This window comes from Bombyx mandarina, chromosome 07 (genome assembly GCF_030267445.1).
Source record: "Bombyx mandarina strain Sakado chromosome 07, ASM3026744v2".
Lineage (NCBI taxonomy): Eukaryota > Metazoa > Arthropoda > Insecta > Lepidoptera > Bombycidae > Bombyx > Bombyx mandarina.
In genome coordinates this window covers 7,187,031-7,214,296 of record NC_143214.1, presented here as the reverse complement: position 1 = coordinate 7,214,296, position 27,266 = coordinate 7,187,031, and the positions used below count along the sequence as shown (strand labels likewise).

At 36.4% G+C, this 27,266-nt stretch overlaps 3 protein-coding genes across 9 annotated transcripts; 2 read left to right on the top strand and 1 right to left on the bottom strand.

Annotated features, from left to right (window-relative positions):
• Nucleotides 1-877: 877 nt before the first annotated feature.
• Nmdar1 (glutamate ionotropic receptor NMDA type subunit 1) lies at nucleotides 878-11,186 on the top strand. Its single transcript, XM_028169549.2, has 17 exons — nucleotides 878-1,003; nucleotides 2,019-2,183; nucleotides 2,555-2,677; nucleotides 3,474-3,745; nucleotides 4,284-4,436; nucleotides 4,506-4,679; nucleotides 4,978-5,239; nucleotides 5,320-5,421; nucleotides 5,498-5,609; nucleotides 5,700-5,867; nucleotides 5,970-6,094; nucleotides 6,250-6,484; nucleotides 6,561-6,709; nucleotides 6,780-6,937; nucleotides 7,027-7,199; nucleotides 7,281-7,534; nucleotides 8,015-11,186. Exons 2-17 carry the CDS (start codon nucleotides 2,028-2,030, stop codon nucleotides 8,192-8,194), a joined length of 2,796 nt encoding a protein of 931 aa, XP_028025350.2. The 5' UTR covers nucleotides 878-1,003; nucleotides 2,019-2,027; the 3' UTR covers nucleotides 8,195-11,186.
• On the bottom strand, nucleotides 10,828-16,011 carry Vha26 (V-type proton ATPase subunit Vha26). Its single transcript, XM_028169561.2, has 5 exons — nucleotides 15,834-16,011; nucleotides 15,476-15,651; nucleotides 13,918-14,086; nucleotides 13,261-13,455; nucleotides 10,828-11,845 (listed from the first exon to the last, which is right to left on the bottom strand). Exons 1-5 carry the CDS (start codon nucleotides 15,864-15,866, stop codon nucleotides 11,738-11,740), a joined length of 681 nt encoding a protein of 226 aa, XP_028025362.1. The 5' UTR covers nucleotides 15,867-16,011; the 3' UTR covers nucleotides 10,828-11,737.
• Nucleotides 16,012-17,921: 1,910 nt separating this feature from the next.
• Rga (CCR4-NOT transcription complex subunit regena) lies at nucleotides 17,922-27,159 on the top strand. Of its 7 annotated transcripts, none has more exons than XM_089728654.1 (9): nucleotides 17,922-18,135; nucleotides 19,994-20,275; nucleotides 21,921-22,104; nucleotides 22,456-22,626; nucleotides 24,974-25,009; nucleotides 25,153-25,357; nucleotides 25,505-25,669; nucleotides 26,434-26,569; nucleotides 27,023-27,159. In XM_089728654.1, the coding sequence occupies exons 1-9, from the start codon at nucleotides 18,085-18,087 to the stop codon at nucleotides 27,095-27,097; spliced, it is 1,305 nt and encodes a 434-aa protein (XP_089584780.1). In that variant the 5' UTR covers nucleotides 17,922-18,084; the 3' UTR covers nucleotides 27,098-27,159. The 7 variants fall into 7 exon arrangements, with proteins under 7 accessions (XP_089584780.1, XP_089584778.1, XP_089584779.1 ...); XM_089728652.1 differs by having other exon boundaries at nucleotides 22,399-22,626; XM_028169554.2 differs by lacking the exon at nucleotides 17,922-18,135 and adding an exon at nucleotides 18,443-18,765.
• Nucleotides 27,160-27,266: the final 107 nt, after the last annotated feature.

Genomic DNA, 27,266 nt, shown 5'->3' with positions numbered 1-27,266 from the left:
TATGTACCTATTATAATACGAATATTATAAATAACTAGCTGTACTCGCCCGCTTCGCTGGACTTTTAAAATTAGCATTATTATTTATTGTCATTATTATTAGGGAGTCCAACACTCATATAAATATTAGCCTATCCATTAAGTAGATGTATTTTCTACATGGATACCAAGTTTCAAGTCAATCGGATGCATGGTTCAGTAGTTATAACGGAACATCCGTAAAAACCACTGTAGATTTATATATTTGTATAGATAATACGTTTTGTTGTCATGTAAAGCCGTTGTCTTTAATGAAATATTGAGACAGTGAATTAATGTCTCCAGATTAGCGGACTTAATTCAATTGTATACTTTGGAATCATATTCATCGTATTCATCTACATACAAAACAGGGATGTCAGAGTAAACTATTTTTTTCGAAAACTTGATGTTTTAAAACCGAAAAAGAAAGTTCAGAAACGACCGCCAGAAACCTTCTAAGCTGGTCGTGAGGGTGATACTCAAAAACATTAATAAAAGTTAGGTAATGATTTAGGTCACCGATATATGCATGGCTGAGGGTGCAATAGATATGGGTTTGCTTCCAGATGTCATTTATACCATTTTAAAAACACTCAATTATGCCATTTAGAACGGCTAACTTTAGTGAAATTTTTATGAGTGTTTTATAAACAAGAAACATCACAATTTAATTTGATGTTTATAAAATTGAATTTGAAGTAAACTATATAATAGATATTGTTCTTGGTCTAATTAGTTCTAGCTTAAATATATGAAGGCATATGTTTATTGATTGGGTAGGTATACCACAATTCTACACTCATTTTCACTTATATAACGTAATAAGAGAAGCATCGATTAGATATTTATACGCAAGCGCCGTACTGTTGCAGACGTAGGCTCCATCTACAGCATCCAATATCTTGTTTTTACTTTTCATCTCCGAAATTCCCTTTTTGTTTTACGGAAATAACAATGTATAACTGAACCAGTTACAAAGAACGGTGAGTCGCAAAATAATGTATGGTTGTTTGTAAGTTCAGTAACGAAAACACTGGACTTACGTAATAGAGGCTGTGAAATATTCAAGTTTAATCAAAAGTTAGGCGTTGGGTAAACCGGGTGTTTAATTATGTGTCTCGTTTATTAACGAGATCCCTTTAAGGTCTCATTAAATTTTATTTTCATATAAACAAAGCGCAATGAATATTATGTAAATGTATTTGGTCATTAAATTGAATTTTTGTTATATTGATTTTCATCAGCTGACTTCAGGTAGGTACGGAATTCCCTTTATTTGTAATATGTACCTACAGCAAATGGCATTGATTTTATTTAATTGTAAGTATCCTACGACTTGTAGGATACGTCAACCCATGATTATTGGCTATAGGAAATGACCACTGATTGAGGTTTTAACTCATTACATTTTTTTATCAAGTTGACTTTCGCTGTGAAATCGAAAAATTTGGATTCTGAACTCTGACTTTACGCTCTGATTCTTTTACAGTAGTTTAGCTTTCCATGTGAGACCTTTATGCTTGTGATATGCCCTGTCATATTAGTGTTGTGCAGGTCTTTGACAAAATCTGGCACGCACAAATCTATCTATCTCAACCGAGTGCTGCAATACTTTTCGGTACCTATTCGAACAAAATATTTACACACTTTTTATTTATTTATCGCTGACTTGGGTGGACGAGCTCACAGCCCACCTGGTGTTAAGTGGTTACTGGAGCCCATGGACATCTACAACGTAATGCGCCACCCACCTTGAAATATAAGTTCTAAGATCTCAGTGTAGTTACAACGGCTGCCCCACCCTTCAAACCGAAACGCATTACTGCTTCAGGGCAGAAACAGGCAGGGCGGTGGAACCTACTTGCGCTGACTCACAAGAGGTCCTACCACCAGTAAATTCAAATTCACCACCAAAAAAAACACATTTCGTGATAGTTAAGAAAATACACGTTCCTTTCAATTTTTTTTTCTATTTTTAACAAAATAATCAACTTTTAGGCGTCCGGGATGAGGTCCTATCAGTTCTTCCTCGTCCTGGTATTATGCTGTCAACTGGCTTATGCAGAGATTGATAGAAGAAGATTTTCCAATCCAACCTATTACAATGTTGGAGGTGTTCTTTCTAGCAACGAATCCATAGCTTTCTTCAAGGATACTATCTCGGTACTTTTAAGCCTGTTATAACTTTCGAATAAAAAATTTAAACGACTTCTGTGGAAACAGAACTAGTTACAATAAAAACTAACTGCAATACTAAAAATGTGTTATGAAAAGTTGAAATAATAAGCTTGTGTATCTATTTAAATTTGTATGCTATACAGTTTTCCCCAAATATATTTCATACAGGATCTATATTTTTCCACTGGTGGTTTGCAGCTAGAAAACCCATCAATGACTTAGGCTAGTTTAGATATTTTAAATGTACGTTCATTTATATCTGTTCTTGAATATTTATGCGTACAATAAAGTCTACGTACATATTATCAACACAAATAATATATTTCAACTTTATTTCGATTTTTTTTTTTTTTCAGAATCTTAATTTTAAAGATCAATACGTACCGCGTGGCGTCACATATCATGATTATTCAATTCTAATGGACCCTAATCCGATAAAAACTGCCCTCAACGTTTGTAAAGATTTAATTGCTCATAGAGTAAGTATCTATTCGTATATATCTTTTTGTATTTTTGCCCCTACCGTTGGTAGCCTAAGGGGCTGTTCCAGCTACGAGCAGACGGGTAGGTGAGCTCACGGGCTTAACCTCAGAGAATTTGCTAATACTAGCCCTAGCAAGAGCAGCGCTCAGCAGAATCTACCACCGGATCGAAATTGCGACCTACTGAGAAAATCCGGCTAGAAACTCAGTGGGCTATGACTATTGGTTAATTCACGAGGACGGTGATCGGTGCTTGAAGACAGTAAAAACATGTTTCGGGGGACGGCGGCTTTGCTTTACCCAGTCCCTTGGGTCGGATATGTAATTAGCAGCGACCACGATAATTGCTACCTTAATATAATTACGTATCGGCACGTATCGGAGTCATTTTGAATATTCTCCGGCCGCGGCAACATTGCTATAGATTAGCCTAAGATTCATTCTAAAGTAATAATACTTATTTTAAGTTAGGAGGCAAATAAACAAATAAAATTTGTTGTTAAAATTTACTTACTACCAGATGGATCGCTCAGGAACTCACTGCTGGCACCCAATATCATTTTAATAATAACATACCTACTACGTACTGTATTGTAAAAACGGATACCTTAGAACTCATTCATGTCTTAAGGTGGGTGGTGGCATTTACCTTACAGATGTCTATGGGCTCCGGTAAACCACTTAACATCAGGTGGTCCGTGAGCTCTTTCACCTATCTAAGCAATAAAAAAAGTCTTCATGATGTCCTGCAGTCTTGTCTAAGTATGGTAACTACTTTAATTTGATTTTACAGGTTTACGCAGTAGTGGTTTCCCATCCGCTAACTGGAGATTTATCACCAGCTGCTGTTTCATATACCAGCGGGTTTTACCACATACCGGTCATAGGGATATCATCGCGCGACTCAGCGTTCTCCGACAAAAATATCCACGTTTCATTCCTGCGCACTGTGCCGCCGTATTCGCATCAGGCTGACGTATGGGTTGACGTCCTCAAACACTTTAACTACATGAAAGTTATAGTCATTCATAGCTCGGATACCGACGGCAGAGCTATTTTGGGCAGGTAAGTTATCGAAAAAACGATAAGGTAATTTATTGCTTTACTTATCTTATTTTACAAATTATTAACCTTTTTTTTTATTGCCCTTGTAGGCAGACGAGCATAGGGCCCACCTGATGGTGAGTGGTTACCGTTGCCCATGGACTTCAGTAATGCCAGGGGCAGAGCCAAGCCGCTGCCTACCGCTTAATACTCTCCACAAGCCTCTTTTAAAGAAGAACATGTTGTAGCGCGCGGGAAAAACCGTGGAGGGGAGCTCATTCCATAGTGGCAAAAAAGACCTCTGGAAACGCACTGTCGATGAACGCAGCGGTTCCAGATTATATGAATGAACTCTGCTCCGTTGGCGGGAGGTACGATGATGAAAAGGAGATAAGGGGATCATCTCAAACAATTCCTCAGAGCACTCCCCATGGAGCATACGGCACAAAATACAGAGGGAACCGAAGTCCCTCCGCAGACCCAGAGGTTCCAAACGAACCTTTATCCACACCTATTCGCGAACTCCTTCCTAGCGTACTATACATTAATTAATGCTCAGGTTCCAGACAACATCTCAAAGCATAGACGAGGACGTCGATCGTAAAGTCGTAGTCGAACTGGTTATCGAATTCGAGCCTGGCCTAGATTCTTTCACAGAGAGCCTTATGGACGTAAAAAGTGCCCAAGCCAGAGTATTTCTCATGTATGCAAGGTAATGAAGAAACAACAACGACATTCGTTGAGAATTTTACCAAAGAAGATAACTGTTGCGTTTTTTCAGTAAAACTGATGCTGAAATAATATTCCGTGATGCCACATACCTCAATATGACTACTGTTGGATACGTTTGGATGGTTACAGAGCAAGCGTTGGACGCTGCCAATGCACCGGAAGGCTTATTAGGATTGCGTCTTGTAAACGCAACCAATGAACACGCACACATTCAGGACTCGATGTAAGTGGGAAATAAATAAATTTTAACTGAAAAAAAAAACGCGGTGTAAAAAGTTACAAAATCTAAATAATTTTTTATCCTGTTGATCTCTTCAGGGTATTAGTTCTTTATAGGTGTGCAAATTTCCCAGTTAATTGAGCGTCTTGGACTTTATGAAAATTATGTTGAATACACCTACACGTTGTTATGTACCTACATAAATACTGTTATAGATCAGGCTGATAAAAACGTGCTAAAATAGATAAATGTTAATGAGAAGAATGTGCATGTAAACATTTTTAAATTAATCTTTGCACAGATACGTTTTGGCGTCAGCTATCCGCGACATGAATACTTCAGAAGAGATCCACGCCCCGCCGTCGGATTGCGACAATTCTGGATCTATTTGGACAACGGGAAGGTTATTGTTTGATTACATTAGGAAGCAAAGTTTAGAGAATGGAGCGACTGGACACGTAGCGTTCGATGACCACGGAGATCGTGTCCATGCGGAATATGACATGGTGAACGTTAGGGCACAAGGCGAGCACGTCGCGGTGGGAAAGTACTTCTATTCGAAGGTAAAACTGCAAATAAAAATCAAAGCTGACTTTCAGTGCAATTTTATTAATTACTAGTTCATCATGATATTATATTGTAGGAAACACAAAAAATGCGTCTAGAATTGAAGGAACATGAGATAATATGGATGGGTCGAAGTACTTCCAAACCTGAGGGCTTTATGATACCTACACATTTAAAGGTATTACTTGTTCTTAGGCATAATTTGTAAATATTATGGGTAATGTTTTTAAATCGTTGATGAATTAAATTTGAAGGTTTTAACAATTGAAGAAAAACCTTTTGTTTATACTCGACGTATAGACGACGGTAGCGAATGCAATCCGGAAGAAATACCTTGTCCTCACTACAATGCTAGCGACGAAACAGGTACGGTATTTTTTTTTATTCTGTCAATCATACTTAAGTTGATATTGAAAATTCCTAACATTTTGAACAAGATGATTTGTTTGTTTGAAGGTCAACTTTATTGCTGCAAAGGATTTTGTATGGACCTCTTGAAATACCTTTCAAAGGCTATTAACTTTACGTATTCGGTGGCTCTTTCGCCAGACGGGCAGTTTGGTAATTACATAATACGTAATTTATCTGTTCCTGGATCTAAGAAAGAATGGACTGGCCTTATCGGTAACAAAATTTATTATAGTTTCAATAAAGTTACTCTCATATACCTACTCTTCATCATAATTGTTCAAATCGTTCCTTTTTGTTTTTTGTGTATAATTTTAGCTGAGCTAGTGTACGAACGGGCGGATATGATTGTCGCACCTCTAACCATCAATCCCGAAAGGGCAGAGTTCATCGAGTTCAGTAAGCCTTTTAAGTATCAAGGAATAACAATACTTGAAAAAAAGGTAAAATGCTTCGTACCATAATTAGTGTATAAATAAACGACATGAATTGTTTCTTTGATTTGATGTTTTAGAATAGATGAAAGTATTTTAAGTTTTAAAACAGTAATGCCTTGAGTTAAATTTTAATTTTAACGATTTGTAACGTTAATTTTCAGCCTTCTCGATCGTCGACCTTAGTGTCGTTCTTACAACCATTTTCTAACACTCTCTGGATTTTGGTTATGGTGTCTGTACACGTTGTTGCTCTCGTGCTATATCTTTTGGACCGATTTTCTCCTTTCGGAAGATTTAAGCTCGCAAATATCGATGGAACCGAAGAAGATGCATTAAATCTATCGAGTGCTATTTGGTTTGCTTGGGGCGTTCTGTTGAATAGCGGGATTGGCGAAGGTACTAGTTACTAGTTACTTTTAAATACAGGATACGTGTTGTTTTTTCAATAAATAATGGGGCCTTTTTTCTTCAGGCACACCGCGAAGCTTTTCAGCTCGAGTACTGGGTATGGTCTGGGCAGGCTTTGCAATGATCATTGTTGCTTCTTATACTGCTAATTTAGCCGCGTTCCTTGTACTTGAACGACCTAAAACAAAACTTACTGGAATCAACGATGCTAGAGTACGTACCTACGTTTTATTTCTTGTAATATTTCATCAAGAATTCTTACTTAAAGACCTGAATTTCACAGTTACGAAATACAATGGAAAATTTAACTTGTGCGACTGTGAAAGGTTCGGCGGTGGACATGTACTTTAGAAGACAGGTGGAACTTTCAAATATGTATCGAACTATGGAGGCAAATAATTACGACAGCGCAGAGCAAGCTATTCAAGATGTGAAAGATGGGTAAAAAATAATGTTATTTTGACCGAATTCATTGATTTTTTCGAGATGAAGTTATTTGAAATGTGTTGAATCATAACTTTTAAATTCAGAAAATTAATGGCTTTCATTTGGGATTCCTCGCGTCTGGAATTTGAAGCAGCTCAAGACTGTGAGTTGGTGACAGCAGGAGAATTATTCGGAAGATCAGGCTATGGCGTTGGATTACAGAAAGGATCACCTTGGGCAGACTTAGTAACGCTTGCAATATTGGATTTCCACGAGAGTACGTTGTGAGATAGAACTTAAATATAATCTTATAGTCAATGTAAATCAGAAGCTTCTGTAATTTTAAGTTCATTTGCAGGTGGTATAATGGAGTCACTCGATAATCAATGGATTCTGCGAAATAATATGTTGAATTGCGAAGAAAATGAAAAAACACCAAACACTTTAGGTTTGAAAAACATGGCTGGTGTTTTCATATTGGTGTTGGCTGGTATAATAGGGGGTATTGTACTTATCGTCATCGAGGTTGTATATAAACGACATCAGATAAGAAAACAGAAGAGATTGGAAATAGCGAGACATGCAGCCGACAGGTGGCGCGGAGCCGTTGAGGTAAACAGAGCAAAAACTTCGGCCATGGATGTGGACCACTACGACATAGACAACCATAAAGAACAAATTGAAAGCAAAATATAAAATTATAGCACCCCTTCCACGACGACATTTATTTCAAAATATGGGTCAGGGACGGCGAACCATTAAAAGCATACAAACGTAACGTAATAATAAAGACATAAGCGCCTGTTGCACTTGAATATCATACTCAAAGTTCGCCATCCCCGATGCAGCTTAAAGCGTTGTTAATGACCAATACAATATATTCTTATACCTATTAAATTATATAATAAACTCGTTTCATATTGAACTAGATTCGTAATTTTACTCACAATATGCCCCCGCTGCTTTGCAAGAATGTTCACCAATGAAAACGGTAATTGAACAATGTCGTAAGTAGACACATGCATGGTTTCGTATTGTAGTGCAATTTCTTAAGCATTTAATTATTTGTATACGATTTTTTCAATGTTTCAGAAACGTAAGTCACTTCGGGCTGCAATAATGCCAGCGCAGAGAAGAATCAAGTCGAATGGTGTGAAAGAAGCCGGGAGTATTAGTTTGGTCGTCGACAGAGGAGCGAGGCGACGTGACGAGCCTCGAGTACCGAGATATCTTCCGGCTTATACTCCGGATGTCTCGCACCTAGTGGTTTAGAATAAGAAAGTGAACAAACGAGATATTGTAAGAGCGTTTTCCACGAAGCAGTGTGCTTAGTGCGAGTTTCTTAACGTTCTCGATAGCGTAAAAGTTAAGCCAATTTTGTATGCAGTTGGAACAGGAACGTTCCCATTCCATACAAATATGAGCTAACTTTTACGCTATCGAAAACGTTAAAAAACTGGCACTAAGCACAACGATCAATTCGTGATTACCTACTTGTGTATTGTGATTTTGTCGTATCAAAAAAAAAAACATTACTCGAATGTTCTTCCAAAAGTAACGACGCAAATGGTCGTGGTTGTTATCCATTAGCACGTTGCATAAAAAACAAAAAGTACGTCATTTAGTCCTAATACGAACTGATTATTTCACTGGTTGTAGGACGATTGGGGGCCAACTGGGCCGACAGTTTGTCATGGCTCCTCTTCACAATCGGCCATGATGGGTCAACAAATGATCGTCCATCATCGCCGCCATGATCGGGCAACTCTCCACACAATCATGCACGTTCATTTACTGACTGTCTACTGATATGTTAAGAGGTCTAGGTATCGATGATGGAAATCGAGGAGATCGCGGCTGCGGCAATATTTTTAGTTAGCTCATATAGTCATTTAGTTAATGTGCGTGAAAAAAGAATCGTGAAAACTTTTTTTTTAATTCCCTTGTAGACAGACGAGCATACGGCCCATCTGATAATGAGTGGTTACCGTCGGCCATGGACTTCAGCAATGCTAGGAGCAGAGCCAAGTTGCTGCCTACTTATAACGATAAACAAGATGGAGGAAGAGAAGGTGGTGGGTGGTGGCTATCAATCAGAACAAAACAAGGTCCACGCAACCATAGTTTTGTAGTCGAAGCAATTGACACATACTCGAGACAACTAGGTACATCCTGACTAATCGGCGATAGTGTGGACGCTCACACAATCATGGGCCATCATTCCTTTGATCTACCGACACAACGCCGATTGCGCACGATCATACGCGATGATGGCCGATCACAGACATTTATGCCCTCTACACTATCGTGAATTTATATAATCGCCCATCATGGCCGATTGTGAAGAGGAGCCATCACTCAGTATAGGTAGTAATCGGCACGAGTCGTGAGCTCTCGACAAAAGAGTGGGGCCGTCAGCGCATCGTACAGTTAAGGGAAAGTTAAATTGATCACTCATGTATTACTTTTTATAATTAAATTAACTTCGTTCAATTTGGAATTTAAAAATGTATCAGTAATTTTATAGTACTTTTGCCCGGGGCTTCGCTAATATTATAGTCAAAAATAACCCTATTATTAACAGACTTCCAAAAGGTTATCAATTCATCCCATTTTCTTCTGTAGAACAGGTATCTTGTCGAGTTTTTACCGCTAATTTGCTTTTCCCGTGTGGTAACAGTTATGGAACGAATACACGAATATATCTTTTTAAGCATTAGATTTTAGACTAGATTCTCTGGTGCCATGGAAACCATTTGAATAATATACCGAAACCTATTTCTAATTTATAAGCTTATAAGAGAATCTTACAGGTAGTTTACACAAGAACTATGGCGCTTATAAACAATTCCTTAAGTTTCGTAACGAGTATTGATCAATGCCCAAGAAAAAAAAAACCGACTTTTACTAAAAAGTTTCAAATAACTACTTGTGGTACTAAATGTACCTTTATCTACAGTACATTATTCAAAAGAAGTTGGTGTCTGGAAGAATTAAATGAGAATTAATTGATAAAAAATGTGCGGTTAATAAACATAGATAATACACATAATAAGTTAATAAAATTGGACGAAAGTGTAGTTTGCTGCAGTGATGCGCGTGCACAACACAGGGAAACAATCACAAATGACGGCATGTGACGCGACGGGGGAAGATCCAATCACGTAACCGAAATGGCCGGCGCCACCCCCGTTCATGCCTCGTTCCCCCAAACAGACCCAAAAATGCACTTCTGCAAATGTCAAGGTCACTCGTGCCAATTGCTATACCTAACAGTAAAATTCAATTATTAAACTATAAAAATTAGTCACAATCAGACGCAACAATGTAGAACAGTGATACCCACTAGTTCATAATGTGGATACTTGGATACTGGATAATTGCGCACTGTGGCATTGCTCTGTCCTTGTCATACATTAAAGTTTTAATTTTAGGTAGTAAATAATTTATAGAAAAGTTTAATGTAAAGTGTATGTTGTGATACTTCTATTAGCACTCACATTACGTATTAAGTCTATCCCCAAGACAAGTGTCAAGTATGGGCCTCAAAAATTCTTATGTAATCTCACCGAAGGTGATACATGTCTGAGTTTGTAGTTAATTTTTAAGGTAAATACCGTTCATTGCGCTGTGATTAGATTATAGTAGTATTCAACGATTTTTTTATTAATTTTATGTACTAAACTACGTATTTTTATGGTTTATTTTTCTATAATGTATTATACGTTCGTAAGAAATATATTTGTTTTTTCATCATTTCCGTAGTCTAAATGTGAAATGTGAGAGACTAGATTATGAATATGTAATTATTTTAATTCCAATAAAACGATTGCAGAAAAATATAGACTTTTGATGGTTAACAATCTTTAAGGAATGTTTATGGTTAAGTTATAAATGAAACAACATTTCAACACATATTTATATTTACATAGAATTTGTAACAGTGCTATGCGGGAATAAAATTTTTAATTTCATATGAGCTAACAGTGCTCTATGGATTAATTTCAGCCAAAAGCAAGTCGAATCGTTACACTGCCAAGAACATTAAGCACAGCAGGCTTGGATTGTTTCACTGTGAGACTGAAACAAGACTCCACATTACGCCCAGCCAAATCTTTGCTTCGATTTGAGTGAACATAACATGGGATGCTGCAGTCCGCTTCCAATCTCACAGACAACAATCACTGCCTACTAAAGATAAACATACATTTACACCGATATTTCGAAACATTAATGGAAGATTTAAAATCATATTATTATACGTAGAACAGAAAAAAATATCTACCGTTGCTAAGCCAAATCGTGGACGTGCTTTAATATACGAACGACGAAGGTGCCAATACGTAATTACTGTAACGAATAACGATTTGAATTTTAGACTTATAACCCGACTTAGTTAACTGTGGTAACATCTTAATTAAACCGTTTCCAAATCCTATAAACTATATTTTCTAAATTACATTGAACGTTCCATTATTTGAATGAATTGCACCAATAAAATACTTATGAATAAATTGTTTTTATAGGCGAAACTAACGTACAGTTAAAAGTAGAACGTGCACATCGGAATGCTCAGGAATCAGAAATATTCAGGGTCACACGATTACACATTTCCTGGAGGGTCAACGGGAACATACATCAGTAAACATTCTAACAGGTAAAATTGTACGCTTCATCATAACGATATAATTAATTAGGCAAAGAAAGAAAAAAAACACTTATTTCAACATTATCATAGTTCTACATAAATACGAATTTTTCTTTTTTAAAATAAATTGTTAGTAACAACAAACTTTGTTCATGTTCACCGTTGAATTAATCGGTGAATTTACGGTTAGGGTTGCGTCCGAAGAGGGCGTTACGTATCTCCGGCAGCAGCTGCTGGGCGATCAGCTCCAAGCGAGACTCCAGTGTGTTGCTGATCTGTAAAATACTCTTTGGCTTAGTAGGGCACCGGCATCTACTGATAAGCTGTTATCGGGGCTCGCCCACCTTGAAACGTCCTCGAATTCCTTGAACCAATAAAAATTCCTTACAAACCTGCAATACGTGACATAAGACTGGTGGTAGGACTTCTTGTGAGTCCGCGCGGGTGGGTACCACCACTCTACCTATTTCTGCCGTGAAGCAGTAATGCGATTCGGTTTGAAGGGTGGGGCAGCCGTTGTAACTAAACTTGAGATCTTAGAACTTATATCTCAAGGTGGATGACGCATTTACGTTGTGGATGTCCATGGGCTCCAGTAACCACTTAACACCAGGTGGGATGTGAGCTCGTCCACCCAACTAAACAATAAATAAAAAAAGTGCGTGCGTACAAAGTACACAATATGTCAGAAGTGAAACTTCTTTGGCGAACTAATTTATAAGTCTTGCTTATATTTATACAAATCTAAAACTTTAGATTTCCGAGACTTAGAGGAAGGGAAAAAGGAAGATATGTTAGGAATTTAATTGTCATTAAAATATTAAGTGTTGAAAATTAATATAAAATATAAATTTTTTTTTTTTAATTTATGTCTTCAATATTTACATTATTCGACGCGATTTTTATTGGTATTGTTGTGACTAAAGCATTATGATACGTAAAATATGCAATATAAGTTCGTGTTTCAACATTATCTAAATATCTTGTAAAAATAGCATCTATTGTCGTTCCTGAATTTGTAGTTGGTGTGTTTGGATTATTATTTAGCTGTAGACTAAATTTTTCTTCTAGAAAGTTAATTAATGATTTGGAATTATCAACTGCAAAATTAATGCTAAAGTCACCACCCAAAACTGACTAATTTAATTTCATGTTATTTGATTAATGTTCCATATTCTTTTCATTTCATTTCAATTCCTATTAACATTTTTCACAAAAAAATTATAAAATATTAGGCTGTATGGTATGATACATTTGCCTTTCCAATTGGAAAAATACAACAACTACTACTACTGACATTTGACAAGTACTTAATTTCAATAGTAGTTTGATTTACTGGCGCCGTTTCTCATGTTTCCGATTGAGTTAAATATGACACTTCAGTTGCATACCTGTGTGACGTTACATCTGTAAAATTTTTACCCTCATGCGCCTAAAGAAGTTTCACTTCCAAAAACGATTTGCAGACTTAAGCAAGTCGACTTTAAAAGCATGTGCAGGCTCTGTGTGTCAAAAATCCATTCATCATAAAATAACTTTTCCACTTCACCTGTTTCCACTGTCTGCTGTTTTTAATTGAACAAAAATTGGAAATTCGATTTCATGTGCTAAGCTTTTCTTGGTTTTAGACGTAATTATATTTTATATTCTTAGATCTATCGAGCTACGTAGTTGCCAATAAAGAACTTACCTTGATACGTCCCCTGGCTGCAACCAGCTCGATACCACCACAGGTGTCGGGCGACAAAAAGTTCTCAGTGTCGACTTTCAACACAACATCCTTCTTGATCTTATTCTTGTAGTCTTGTTGAGCTTTTCCGAGCAAGGACTCCACCAGAGCCTTGTCGGTTTGACGGACGCGGATGGTGACAGTGGGTTCCATGAGCTATAACAAAACAAGTATAACGATTTTTCTAATTTATAAGTGAATGATGGAAGTAAAATATCTTAGAATTGTATTTGCAAGTCTAACTCCAGTGAGACCATAACAATTTTTTAAATCTATGTCTTGTCTTGTAAATTGTCGTTTTGTAAAATTTTATCTAAGAGTTTTAGTCTTTGTGGTCATTTTTATTATTACTTTATGACAAAGGCAAAATCCATTAAAATACATTGTTGTATTGATAGTAATTTGTTTAATTTTATATGGTATCCCTTTCACAATGCTCTATGGATTAATTATCATGTATCTATTGTATTGTCTATTCCCATCTGTGCACTTCAGACCGCTACACCTCATATCTAGTTATTCTAAACTAATGAGTTAGTATTATTGCTTATCAATAAATTTGTGTTCCAAATCAACCTCATGCAGTTTATTTTACTGCCAAACTGAATAAATTTATACCTGGAAGAGAGCCTGCACAATAAGTGTGACCAGCAGCTCTGAGTACAGTTTGGTGTCCTTTGGCACTTCAGCTAGGCGCTTGCGAGCTTCGTCAAGTACATTACGTACATGATCTTCACGAACTTTCAGTACCTTCAGACGAGCTTGGTTCAGCATGTTCGAAGATTGGCTGAAATAATTTTAAATTACTGTTACTGACAATTTAAAATGGCACAAGTATAATAAATATATGTATATGATGAGTTATATGTTTAATATCGCAGTATGTTATGATTTTTAAATTCAACGTCACAAAATGCACTGCAGTACTTAGATTGTTTTGATTCTAGTTTATCTAACTCATATTAATATTATGATTTAGTCAATTTATTTTTGGTTTCATATTGAAATGTAAAATGTATAATGTGTTGTTTTTTCATATCAGTCAAATGTGATACTGAATGAATAGCACTTCTGCATTTATATTGTACCGTTTTTTATTTATAATTCATCATTTTAGATAAAAATAACTTAGAAAGTAATCAATAATCTTCACTAACCTAAATAACCACATACTTTAGATTTCAGTAAATAAATAAAGAAAAACTATCAATAGAAACATGACTTTGGTTTTTAGCAATTTTTCCAATTTTAATTTTGTTTCTTGTTTTTACTCATTATTATCATAGACAAATGTTTAGAACATTAAATTTTAAGACAAAAAATGCTATGTTAAAAGTGTTTTTAAGATTTTCTTATCAGAACTATCTATCAAGATAGTGAGTTTGTGTAATGACCTTATCATCCATTCAGTGATATAAATACTATTAAGTACATTGCATGGATTTTTAACCTAAAAAGAAATTATATCTGCCCATTTAAATTTTTTTAAACCAAATATTCTGAACTCTACTGTAGATTATTTTGAATTATAATGAAATCTTCATTTATAATGATGTCATTCCCAGAACATCTGAAAAGATATCATGTTTATCTAAATAATTATATTTTATTATTCCATCCCATTTATCACTTTTATAATCAATTACATACAACCAATGTAAAACTTGAATGTGAAGTTTTTCTCTAAATGTGGTTGTCTAAATTTTATAACTACTAGTTATACTGGATAGAATTAATTGAATTTTTTTCATCTTTTCATTTATGATTTTATTTAAATGTAATTGCATCACAATATTTTATGTTTTTAAAGTGATGCTTCTTTTTTACTGTTTAAGGCTCTGCATGAAGAGGTTGATTGCTAGTGGTCACGATCACCCATGTCAATCAAAAATGTCATTTACATTATATTATTATGTATTAGTTACTCTATAAAAATCACATTAAATCTCATTATTGTTTCATTTTTACTATTCGTAATTTCAAATTATTTAGATTATTTGATAATTCTATTCTGTTTGAAATTTTGTGACTTTTCTATTGTAACACCTAATACATATTGAATGTTCAATTTGAGAAATCGTAATAGTCGTAATCAATACTGCTTGGTCACATGATTGTTCGTTCGTGTGTTCTTTGAGTATGCAGAAGGTTATGTGTTAGATTTACGGAAACCTACATCTTCTTCTGAAGTTCAACCTGCTTCTCCTTCTTTTCATAGTATTCCATAATCTTGAGACGTTGCTGCTGGACAAGACGGCCCTTTTCGATGTTGAACTCCTCCTCGGCCTTCGCATCGATTTCTTCGGCCTTTTCGTTGGCCTCTTGTTCGATGAAGGCCATCATGTGCTTGATCTGAATTGAAAAATATAAACATTCTGATCAAAAATACGGAGTATAATGCAAACATGAAGTCCAGTCGAGGCAGTCTTATGAGTTGTCGAAATTACAATGGCACATCCCGATCAATGATCGTGACATATAATCCTTAAAATACTTGATTTTATAGATAAATCAGTTTTGTTTATAACAAATACCTGTTTCTGAACATCTGCATCGCTGAGCGCCATGGCTGCTGCTTATTTTTAACACCACTAACACGAAAAACGGCCGATATAGAGCCAGAAAATTAATGACTGGCTCGGGGAAAGAAGTCTACGCCTATCAGACGTGCTTCTTTAATGAACAATCATATGATCTTAGTGTTGCCAAAAAGTATTGATCAGACATAGACAATTTTTTCTGAAATATTCAGAATATGAATCAGTATATACATCTCGATCCTTCTTTGCTCGATGTCGGTAAGAGAAAAGGATATAAGAACTAGGTCGGCAGAGGCCGTATTCGCCCCGTCATGACCTATGCAAGTGTAGTGTTCGCTCACGCGGCCCGCTTACACCTAAAAACATTTCAAATTATTCAATCACGTTTTTGCAGGATAGCCGTCGGAGCCTCGTGGTTCGTCAGGAATGTCGACCTCCATGATGACTTGGACTTAGAGTCCATCAGTAAGTATCTGCAGTCGGCGTCCATGCGCCACTTCGATAAAGCGGCACGACACGAGAACCCTCTCATCGTGGCCGCCGGTAACTACATTCCCGATCCTGCGGACAGAATGGAAAGCAGTCGACGTCGCCCAAAACACGTCATCTCGGATCCTCCCGATCCACTAACGGTGCTTTTAGGTACTTCAAGCACCGGTCACCGTTCTCGTCGAACCCGTCGCTTGCGACGAAGGGCTCGACGAGTAAATTAACTCTCAGACACAGCCCACTGAGTTTCTCGCCGGATCTTCTCAGTGGGTCGCGTTTCCGATCCGGTGGTAGATTCTGCGAAGCACGGCTCTTGCTAGGGTTCGTGTTAGCAACATCGTCAGGTTGAGCCCCGTGAGCTCACCTACTAAAGTTAGGGTTACGCTGACATAGCCTCTCAAGGCTATCAGCTTAGGTAGGAAAAAAAAAAAAAAAAGGCCGTATTCTGGTCGCTAGTCATAAAGCACGCAGAAAAACTTTTTGATTTTGTTCTGTTTATGTAAATAAGATATAATAAACTTTTTTTAGCTATTAGCTTTATAAAATTTTTGGAATCAGATAGCGTTCCCATGTTTGCCGCCAGAGGCACTGTTTCCACTACATACAAATTTGAGATCTTTTACGCAATTGAGAAGTTAAAAAACTTGCACTAAGCACACCGAGGGACCGTCTTCTGACCGTTGTCGAAAGTTTGTTAAATCTGCAATAACAGCAATGTGCACCCGATCCTTAAATATTTTCGTTAATGTTTTGAAATGAAATCCACAATTTAACTGCTGTTGTAAATTGTGAATTTGAACTAGGTAAAATGTATTTTTAACGATTTTCTACCCATCTGTACCAATGCCAGTGGTGGGCGAGCTCACAGACCTCTACCTGAAAGAAATTGTTAACACTGCTCTGGCGAGTACAAGACTTCGCTGAATCTACTACCAGTTAAGAATCAAGATTCAATGAGAAACTCAATGGGTGTCATAGGGGTTCAGTACTCTCAGTTAAGCTTCGATTTTACGACGCTAGTGGAGGGTACTTGAGACTGGGTTGAAGAAGGCCGAAGGCCTGGATCGAATAAGGCGACGACGATTGTTCGTTGTCATCATATAGGTCGGGAATGTAATTTACGGCGGCTACGATAAGAGGACTATTACGCCGTGCAGCTTCCTCAAAGAAAGGTTCTGATGTTCTCTTCAGATATTAACGAATCGCTTCTAAATCCAAGTATTCGTGAAGATCTGAATCTTATACACCGTATACATTTTCCTTGTTTAAAATTTTCTTTTTCTAATGTAAGATTTAGAAAAGGACGAAGAATCAAATATTTGCTATAGTTAAATTTCATTAGATTGTAGTCTACGTAATGTGTGCGTAGATTGCTTTCAAACGCCATCCAATCTGCCGGAAATGTTGTATTCACAGTGATACAGAAAACACCTCAGGGAAGATAATAGATGTCTGACTCGAACTCGTTTTCAGTTATGTTTAAAATATTTTTTGGTTGGGTTTTATTAAAATGAGACCGTCCGATCCATTCATCTGTTCACCTATCGGAATCATTAGGGAAGATGAATGATCCACCAAGCTTCCGGCACTTTGCAGGAATAGTTTAGTTTTAGACAAGAGAGGGTGGGTAGTTTATAATTTTCAAATAATGGTTGTGAAGTTTACATGATCTAAAAAATAAGGCTTTAAGTTAAAAAATAATTGTTTTAATCCTAATTTAGAGATTTTTTAAAGTAATTCTGAACAAAGATAAGAAATGAAGAAACGAAGTTCTACGAGGCACAGTAGCCAAACTCATGAAGATCAGGTTTGCTACTTATAGTTATGCTGTAGAGTCTTATAAAACTCTCAAATACACGTTTAAGCAGGTTTATGTACAGTAACGATGCTACAGACTGCACCAGTATGGGTAGTATAGTAATGTAAATTAAATAATTTTATTGTAAATTCTTAAAAATATTAGTATAAATTTTAAATGACAGATCTATAATAAAGAGACAAAACGATTTATACTATTTAAACTATTTAATAAAATAGTCAAAACTATTTTAATTTTTTAACAAACTAATTCATACGGCCTGGTTTTGAAGCTTTTTGATAATTTCCGTCTGCTTCTTCAACCTTTTAACAATATGGCCGCCTGTTGTTTAGGGTAATGTGGCGTTCAGCGAAATCGTATGAAAATTTTAAAACATTTATCAGTGACGTAAAGATGTATCAAGTTTACAGTGTTTTATAGCAGCGTTTTACGCGAAGACAGTTTTATGTACCATTTATATTGGTGTTTAAAATTTTGAATGCACAAAAAACATCAAAATTGGACAGTCAACAAATCTTGTTTATTACATCGAAGCGGAAATATTTATCTTGGCAGAGTATACGCGATTATGAACCATTCTTATTCTTTATAAAATAGTTGAACAAGGACTGATAATAGGTAAATATTGACAACGTTCTCGAAGTGAGCCCAACAACATCACAACAAAAATTGTCGCCATTGTTTGACAGGGGCAACTAAGTCATTTACTGATCTTTATTACATTCTCCATATCCTCTCTACTGTATAATATGCTCAACTGAAAACAGTTTTGTGATGCTCTTCAACTATCATCTCTCTCATACGTCATGCATACACTTAACCAAAGTTTAAATTAATAATAAGCAGGATGCAATTCCATATATAGTTAAGTATTCCTTCTACTTTCTCTTTCACATTTCCAACTACTTTACAACCGATTACTTCATGATTTAAATATTAGTTTTATTTATATTATATATTTATAGCCCATATTCCATAGAGTTGAGTCACACAAAATTGATCTCTTTTGTCTCAAACTTGATAACAAATTTTCTGATTTACAACAAACATTGTATTCAGAGGTTCTGCACATATTGGCACAGAATTTAACTGCTTTTCCGTTTAATATAACCATTGTGTCAACATACTGTAATTACTTGTGCAAAATACTTAAATTGTGAAAATTATTCTTATAAATGAACTCTAAAATCACAATACGAACCAGATACTGATAATGTAAGAGCAATAAAAATTATATCTGCTTATAAAATTGGAACACGATTTAAATATTTGAAATTGTAAATGAAATAGGTATGAATCTGAATAAATTTTATTCTACATCAACTTCGTCTCACACTTCCTTGACAATACCTCTGTAAAATTATTAAATATGTCCACTACGTGATTATAGTCCATTGGTGTGTAGTCTTTTATCTATTATATATTATTAAGAGGAACTTTTACCAAGTAGATGGGTATTTTTGCTTAAGAAACGTTTTGTTTTAGATCAAAACTAAATTAAATCTAAGCATTCACTAGGCACAAGTCAGGTTTCCGGTAAATGTAGCATAAATATATTATCCTTTTCCCCTACCTACGCTGATAGCCTTGAGAGGCTAGCAGAGGGAGATATTTCAGCTTCCACTGAGAAGATCCAACTAGAAACTCAGTGGGCTGTGTTTATGGGTTAATTTACTCATTGAGCCCTTCGCCACAAGCAGTGGGTTGCGCAGGTTCAGAGAGGACGGTGGCCGGTGCTTAAGGTACCTAAAAGCACCGTTAATAGATCGGGAGATCCGTAATGACGTGCTTAGGGCAATGTTACCTACAATAATTATATCATATTGTAAAAAGGCTTATTTTTTAGGTTATGGCAAACTTGAATTTTCAACAAGTGCCTCGAAGCCTAGCTAGTGGCGGAGTTGGTGGCGTTGGAGGCAGAGTGAGCTCAGGTCTTGTTGGTAGTGTCTCAGGACATGTGACACCAACTTTTGGGGGCGCCTTGTCGCCTGGCCGTAATTCAACTGCAATGCCAGGCGGAGCTCCCCCATCAATGGCATCTAGAGCTACGTTGTTTGGTCAACGAGCTTTTGCAGACCGAAGGGTTACAATGCCAACAACTTTATCTCAAGCTAATTCTAATTCAATGGTAAGTATTTTAAAATATTAATTGTGTATATGGCTAAAAATCAAATTAGTGTTTTCTGCTGATAAATATAAATATCAATGTACTTTACCTAAATAAATGAAATGCTTAGACTTTAAATTCAGAATCATCTATTAGATACTTACCTAACCTTGAAGTAAATCATCATGTCAGCTAACTTACACCACCATCTGTTAGAAACCTAAGGAGGTCAAAGAGTATATAGACACTTGAAAGGCAAACGTGACTAAGTGACAATAACTGCTTTGTACATAAATGACAGGCAATAACCATATTCGATCTGGAAAAACAAATATATTTCTAGGTATATTAAAATTATTTCAATCCTACAGCTAGATTCGTTAAAATAGAATTTTTCTCAGGTATTTCAACTTTAAATTAGTCTACTGTAAAGTTCACGCATTGTCGCTTAGTCACGTTTACCTTTCAAGCGTCGATATATTCCTTTGTTGAAAATTACACAAATAATTAATTAGCAACAAAAAATATTGTTATTATATATTGAAATAAAAGCTATCATATCTTTAAAATTGTAATAAAGCACATTTTTGTGAAAAAAAAGTCATAAATTGATTACATAGTTCTGGAGTTCATCTCAGACAAACTTCTAGTTTTTATTATAATATATCTAATTAGCCCCAGCTATTTTTAAAAGATGTGGAATCAGGCAAACTGACATTATTGCCATTATTACAAGGGTGGTCACATCTTTGGTGAAGTAGAAAAACAAACTTCTCTACCAATACCTTATTATTTTCCTAATACAATATTTTAGAGGTCTGATTGCTTTCGTTATCTATTGTCTTAAGATCTTAATTACCAGTCAACAAATTTTATTTTACATTGATATTAAGACAATTTTTATGAAGATCTAGAACATGTTTTAGTTTTGGTAGAGCTTGTCTTTAGTTAAGTTAGACTTAACTTTAGTTCTGCAGTTCTTGTTTTAATTATTTTGTTAGTAAAGAATGAAATGTCACTATCTACCTGACTCTTTCTGATTTTATAAAAAGCATTACAGTCACTTTGTAATGATTAAAATGAAGCTACAACCTTTTTTTAAATCAATAACTTCATTGTTACTTATAGTTTTATTAGGAGAACACAATTTATGAAATTAGTTGTCTAACGGAAAAGATAAAATAAATTTTTATTACAGAAAATCTATAAAACTTGCCTGCTGGGCTAAGTGTAAATTTATTTTAGTTTTAGCAATCAAACATAAGTGATAAAAATTTAATGATGAGTGAATGTTAGCATAATTTTCAAATGTTATTGAATAACACCAAAGAAAAGTTTGAAGTTTGGAAATAATAAATCTAAGATTAAACTATTAAGAAAAAACTAACTAAGTACTTATTGTGTCTAAGACTTGTAGAAACTGCAGTACACACTATCTAATTATTAATATGCAAATTTGAGAATTTTTTGTCTATGTGCTGTTTATTGTTAAGGATTTAATTTTAATAGTTACTTTAAACCTAAATTTTGAATATTTATTCGGCCTATGCTTTGATCATAAAACACATTTACCTACTTTTTATACGAATTTAGTTATTTATAATACTATTTCATTTTAGAATAGATGTTTAAAAATGAGACTAAAGGGTATATTTTGTTTCTACAGTCGAGTATGAGTAATCTGTCACGGTTCAACGCTGGCAACAACTACCATTCAGTTTTTGGTGAAGGTGGTGATACATCAACACCACCACTTCTGGACCTAAGCGAATTTCCATCACTAACAGCAAGAGGCGCGGGTGACCAAGCACCCACTACAGCACCACCACCTCCGGGCTCTAAACCCTATGGTGAGCAAACACACTTCATAGATTATAAAAGGAAGTCAAAAGAAAATTCACAAAATGTAACTTTCAACATCATTACTCTAAGACAAAAACGATATAGCACATAGACGTCATAATAAAACATCACCAAAATTTTTTTTTAGAATGAGAGCTATAAACCTCAACTTTTAATCTAGAAAACCGATATGGAACATGATGATGTTGAATATTCTGGGTACTCAGTAGCTCACATGGCACTCGCAACGTGTCCGTGTGACTTTAGCCCACAATATGTGTAAAAGTAAAATTTTAAAACAGTTGGTATGGTGAAGCAGCCGACATCGGAACAATCAGAATTTACAATGTCTTCGGAAGATTTTCCGGCGTTACCCGGCACGTCGACAGGCGCCAGTACGACGGGCGGCGCGACGGCGGCGGCGGTGGCGGTGGCCGGCGCCGGCGCCTCCACGGTCTCCGCGCCCGCACCTGCAGACATTGCACACGCACCAGACAAGACGCGCAAAGGAATACAGACTTCTCCTGAAGGTAAGTCACATTGACATTTAATAAAACATCGGATTTGGGTCATTAATACAGCAGCGCTGTGGTATAGTAGATTGGGGAAAGAGTTTCTTCGCGTTTTTTAAGATAATTCACAATTTTTAATATAGTTTATTTACATTTGACTAAAGTATGTAGGTACCATTTTGTTCGATAACTTTTTTCCATCTTGTAGGTAGGGACACGATCCCATTGCTATAGAAATTTTAGGGCTTCTGATCAAAAAACCCCGACAATTGGTTTTGGTAATCCTCTCGTGATGTTAACCTGAAACTGCCTAAAGAATTCTGAAGAGACCGAAACAGGTGGAAATCTGAAGGTCAGGACGACGGCGGATGCATTAACACCCCCAGCCAAGCTCACTTAATTTTTGCTGAGTGGCTAAAGATGTGTGAGGTCTAGCGTTATCATGATGAAAAACCACACCCCTTCTGTTGATTAATTCCGGTCGCTTTTTCTCAACTTCTTGCTTTAATCTCATCAGTTGTTCGCAGTAGAGTTTAGAATCGATGGTCCTGCCTGGAGGTAGCAGGTTATAATGAATAATGCCCTTCCTATCCCACCACACACACAGCATCCTTGTTGCGAGTTAATCTGGGTTTTGCCACAGTCTGTGAAGCCCGACCGGCCTTTGACCACGACCTTTTCCGCACTTTCTTGTCGTTCGTGATCCACTTCATCACCAGTTCACCAGATCACCAGTTGTCAGCTTCTTCAAAAATGGTTCGGTTTCATTACGTCGTAATAAAGAATCACAAATGAGTTCACGGTTCATTAGGTTCCTTTCAGTGAGCTCGTGAGGTACCCAAATATCAAGCTTTTTTGTGTATCCAGTTTTTTTCAAATGCGCCAAAACTGTTTTGTGGTCAATTCCCAGTTCTTCAGCTACGTCCTAACTACTTATCTATTTTATCCGTAATAGGGCGACCAGAGCGACGTGCATCTTTGACATCAACATTTCCGGATTGAAAACACTTAAACCAAACTTGTGCTACTCTCATAGACACTGCACTAGGTCCATAAACATCGCAAAAAAAAAATCTCCTACCTACGCCGAAAGTTCGGTTTTCGTCCTGCTGTACAGGGAAGAAAGTGTAACTTTTTCTCCCTGGGTACAAGTGCGCATGCGCGTTAGTGTAGCTCTCACGCACCTAAAATTCTCCACCATTGTTGTGCTCGGGTAATTTGCAATATTGTGTTTAGTGTAAAAGTGAAATAAACAAAAGGCAATAAAATTTAATAGTGAAGTATTAAACAAAGATGAGTTCATTAGACAGTTCTTATTCAATTAGTAGTAGTTTATTTAAAAATTAAAAAACAGTTAAATTGTTTTTTTTATGAGTACGGCGGGGCTCCGCTCCCCCTTATTTTTTTTTTAACGCTGGGGAATCCATTTACTGATACCCGGTCCGGGGGGTAACGAACCGGGTTATGTCGGACTCCGGCGTCTCCTGAGAGGAAGAGGGGGGGAGGAGGGCCAAGGTCCTCCACCTCCCCGAATTTCTCGCAGGAGACTACGCCTTGAAAAAGGCGCGCGAAGCACTTGCCCCGCAGAACGACTACCGACTAAACCTCATCGAGCTCCACCACACCGGCTACACCAGACCTATGGTACCGCAGTGCGCGCCAAAAGTCCGCCTTCGCCGGTACCCGTCCTGATGATAAGACGGGATTTCATCTCCGGGAAAATCCCGAAGGACGTCATTTCGGGAGATACACCGTGGGCGGCGCACAGGCGCCACCTTGCACCGCCCCACCACCCGGACCGACAGTCGAGTACCGGGCGCCCCCGCACCCGCCACCTGATAGTCCCTACAGGGGGCTGAGCGGGTGCTTCACGCCCGCGCCGCCCACCCCGCCTTCTGCGCTGAGGTGCTGAAGAGGGATCCCACTCCCTTTCGCGCTCCTCAGGGACAATGTACTATGGCGGCTTGCGTTGCATTTTTACCTTTTTTGTAGTAAAATTTTAAAATGTATCGAATTTCTTCATTAGATTCACTCATCTTGACAGAACGAACAATAAATGAAAATCACACATATCCTCTTCTTTAAAATTTATACTTTTAATGATATTTTATTACAAGTTCATACATACTATAATGCGAAAACACTTTTTCCCCAACCTATTATTTTGACATTTTTTGCCATTAACTTACAAATATTTTTCATATTTGTTTTAAAAAAGTGTACTTAAGTAAAACTTATGTAGTATACTCAGTTGGTGTATAATTTTGAACCCATGATCTAATGCAATTTTTATTTTTCATTAAAAATGTAAATCAAACACAAAAATGTATACTGATCTGACATGTCTTTATTTTCTCTCCCTAAGTTGTCAATCAAGGAGCGCATAATATGGAATTTTACGGTACAGTACATTCTCCATGGAAATGTTTTAAATTGCTTGAATGCACGCATTCGGAAGGCAAATTTACTACATTTCCAAAGTTTTATTAAATAGGTCAAAATAAAGGGCAACATAATAATTTGATTTATTGTTGATTTCTACAGGCAAAGTAACAAACATACCGGATACAATGATACCAAACCAATTTGGAATAGTCGGTCTATTGACTTTTATCCGTGCTGCGGAATCGGACCCTAGTCTAGTGTCGCTAGCATTGGGACAGGATTTGACTGCTTTAGGATTGAATTTAAATTCACCTGATAACCTTAACTTGACGTTTGCTGGCCCATGGGCGGATACGCCTTGCAGGTAATTTATTGCTTGAAATGATACTTATAAAGTAATGCTCTTTAAAGCGATAAATAAATTTAGATTTGACTATTTATACTTATTTTCATAGTGATACAAAAGGTTTAACAACACACACATACATCCATTTCGTTTTCAAATTTACAGACCACAGGACATGGATTATCACGTACCTCCCGAATATCTAATTAATGGTTCAATAAGAGAAAAACTAGCGCCTCTACGACTCGGAAGATATAAAGAAGATCTATTATTCTATTTGTTCTACTGTTTCGTTGGTGACGTTTTACAAATTGCGGCTGCCGCAGAGTTGTATGTATTTTTGATATATTATTTAATTACATAACCTTTAACTATAGTGTGTTGTTTAGCCTCTAATCTGATAAGGCCTACCATCAGTGGGAACCGATTCAAACTTAGGTTTCAGCTGACAACCCTAACATTAGTAGTGTAAAGTACTGCATGTGAATGAATGTGTATTTATACGTTATGGGTGTCAGCCTTACCAGAACACTATGTAAATATAAACCGTCATAAAATACAATTATGTACTTAGCTACCTATATCGATTATCGCTGGTTTTCTCTTGCTCGGCTCATTCTTATATTTTTGGGCATAATCTTTTACATCTCATATTGTCTAAATAATTTATTTAAATTTTTAATAAAGAGGAATGGTTAAATTGACTTCTATTTAAAATGTAGATCAACATATATGTATTCTCTGATAAATAGCGGAATAGATTTTGGGGAATATTTTGTTTTCTCATAAAATGTAATGTTTGAGACTTCCTTTTCCTTATATCTGCCTTAATCCCCTATCCACGCCATCTGTTGCCACTATAATAAAACTACGCGTATAAAAAGGGCGCGAAAAGTGTGAAAAAAAAAACTAAAACATGGTGTCGGTGCAAAAACGATAAAATTGTGATTTGTTGATCAATCAGCACATATAACTCTCGCCAGTGAGAAAATAGAATAGTGCATCAATGAGCTATGGACTGAGTCCTAAAACTTATCCTTTTCCCCGTCCCAAACATATTTAAATCCAAAACAAGTAATACTCCAATTTTGCAGATACAATCGCGAATGGCGATATCATATGGAGGAGAAGGTGTGGATCTCACAAGCGCCCGGCATGCCAATGGTCGAGAAGACTTCAACGTACGAACGCGGCACCTACTACTTCTTCGATGCGCACAATTGGAGAAAGGTAGTTTTTGAATAAGTTTTAAACTCACATTCAAAGTCCAGTTACAGCATACAGCTATAAATTTCAAAATTTTTAGTTCTTCCAATGTCAACTTCAAAGCGCTCATTCTTAATTTTTAAGGAAGTTGCGTTTTTGAGTTCATATCTTCCAGTTTGGTGGTAAATGTAATGCAGAACCTTGGGTTGCTAGACTAATAAGTAACATTGCAAATATTTGAGAAAGGAGGAGCCATTTACTATGCTGACTGACTACAGATAAAGAACTGTATTAATGTTAGTGGAAAACAACTAAGCATATATACATATGTATTTTTTTGACCCTTTCAATTATTTTAAATTTTAATCATATAACATGCTTACAGTACATTTAAAATGATTTCATTAACAACCAGTATAATAGTTTTACTAAATTGCATGTGCATCCTTAATAAAAACATTTTTATGATTTCTACAGGTGCCGAAAGAGTTTCATTTGGATTACAGCAAGCTGGAGGGTCGGCCGCAGTTACCGCCCCATGTGCTCACGTAGCGCATCCACGCCTCTCACTCTATTGTAGTTTTGTTATATAAAAAGTACAAGTTTAAAGACGATTTTATTTTTATTTTTCTATAACGTCGATTTGGTATAGATCGTATATAAATAGTTAATATTTACACAGGTGACGATAAGATAAGAGATAAGCCTATTTAAACGAAAT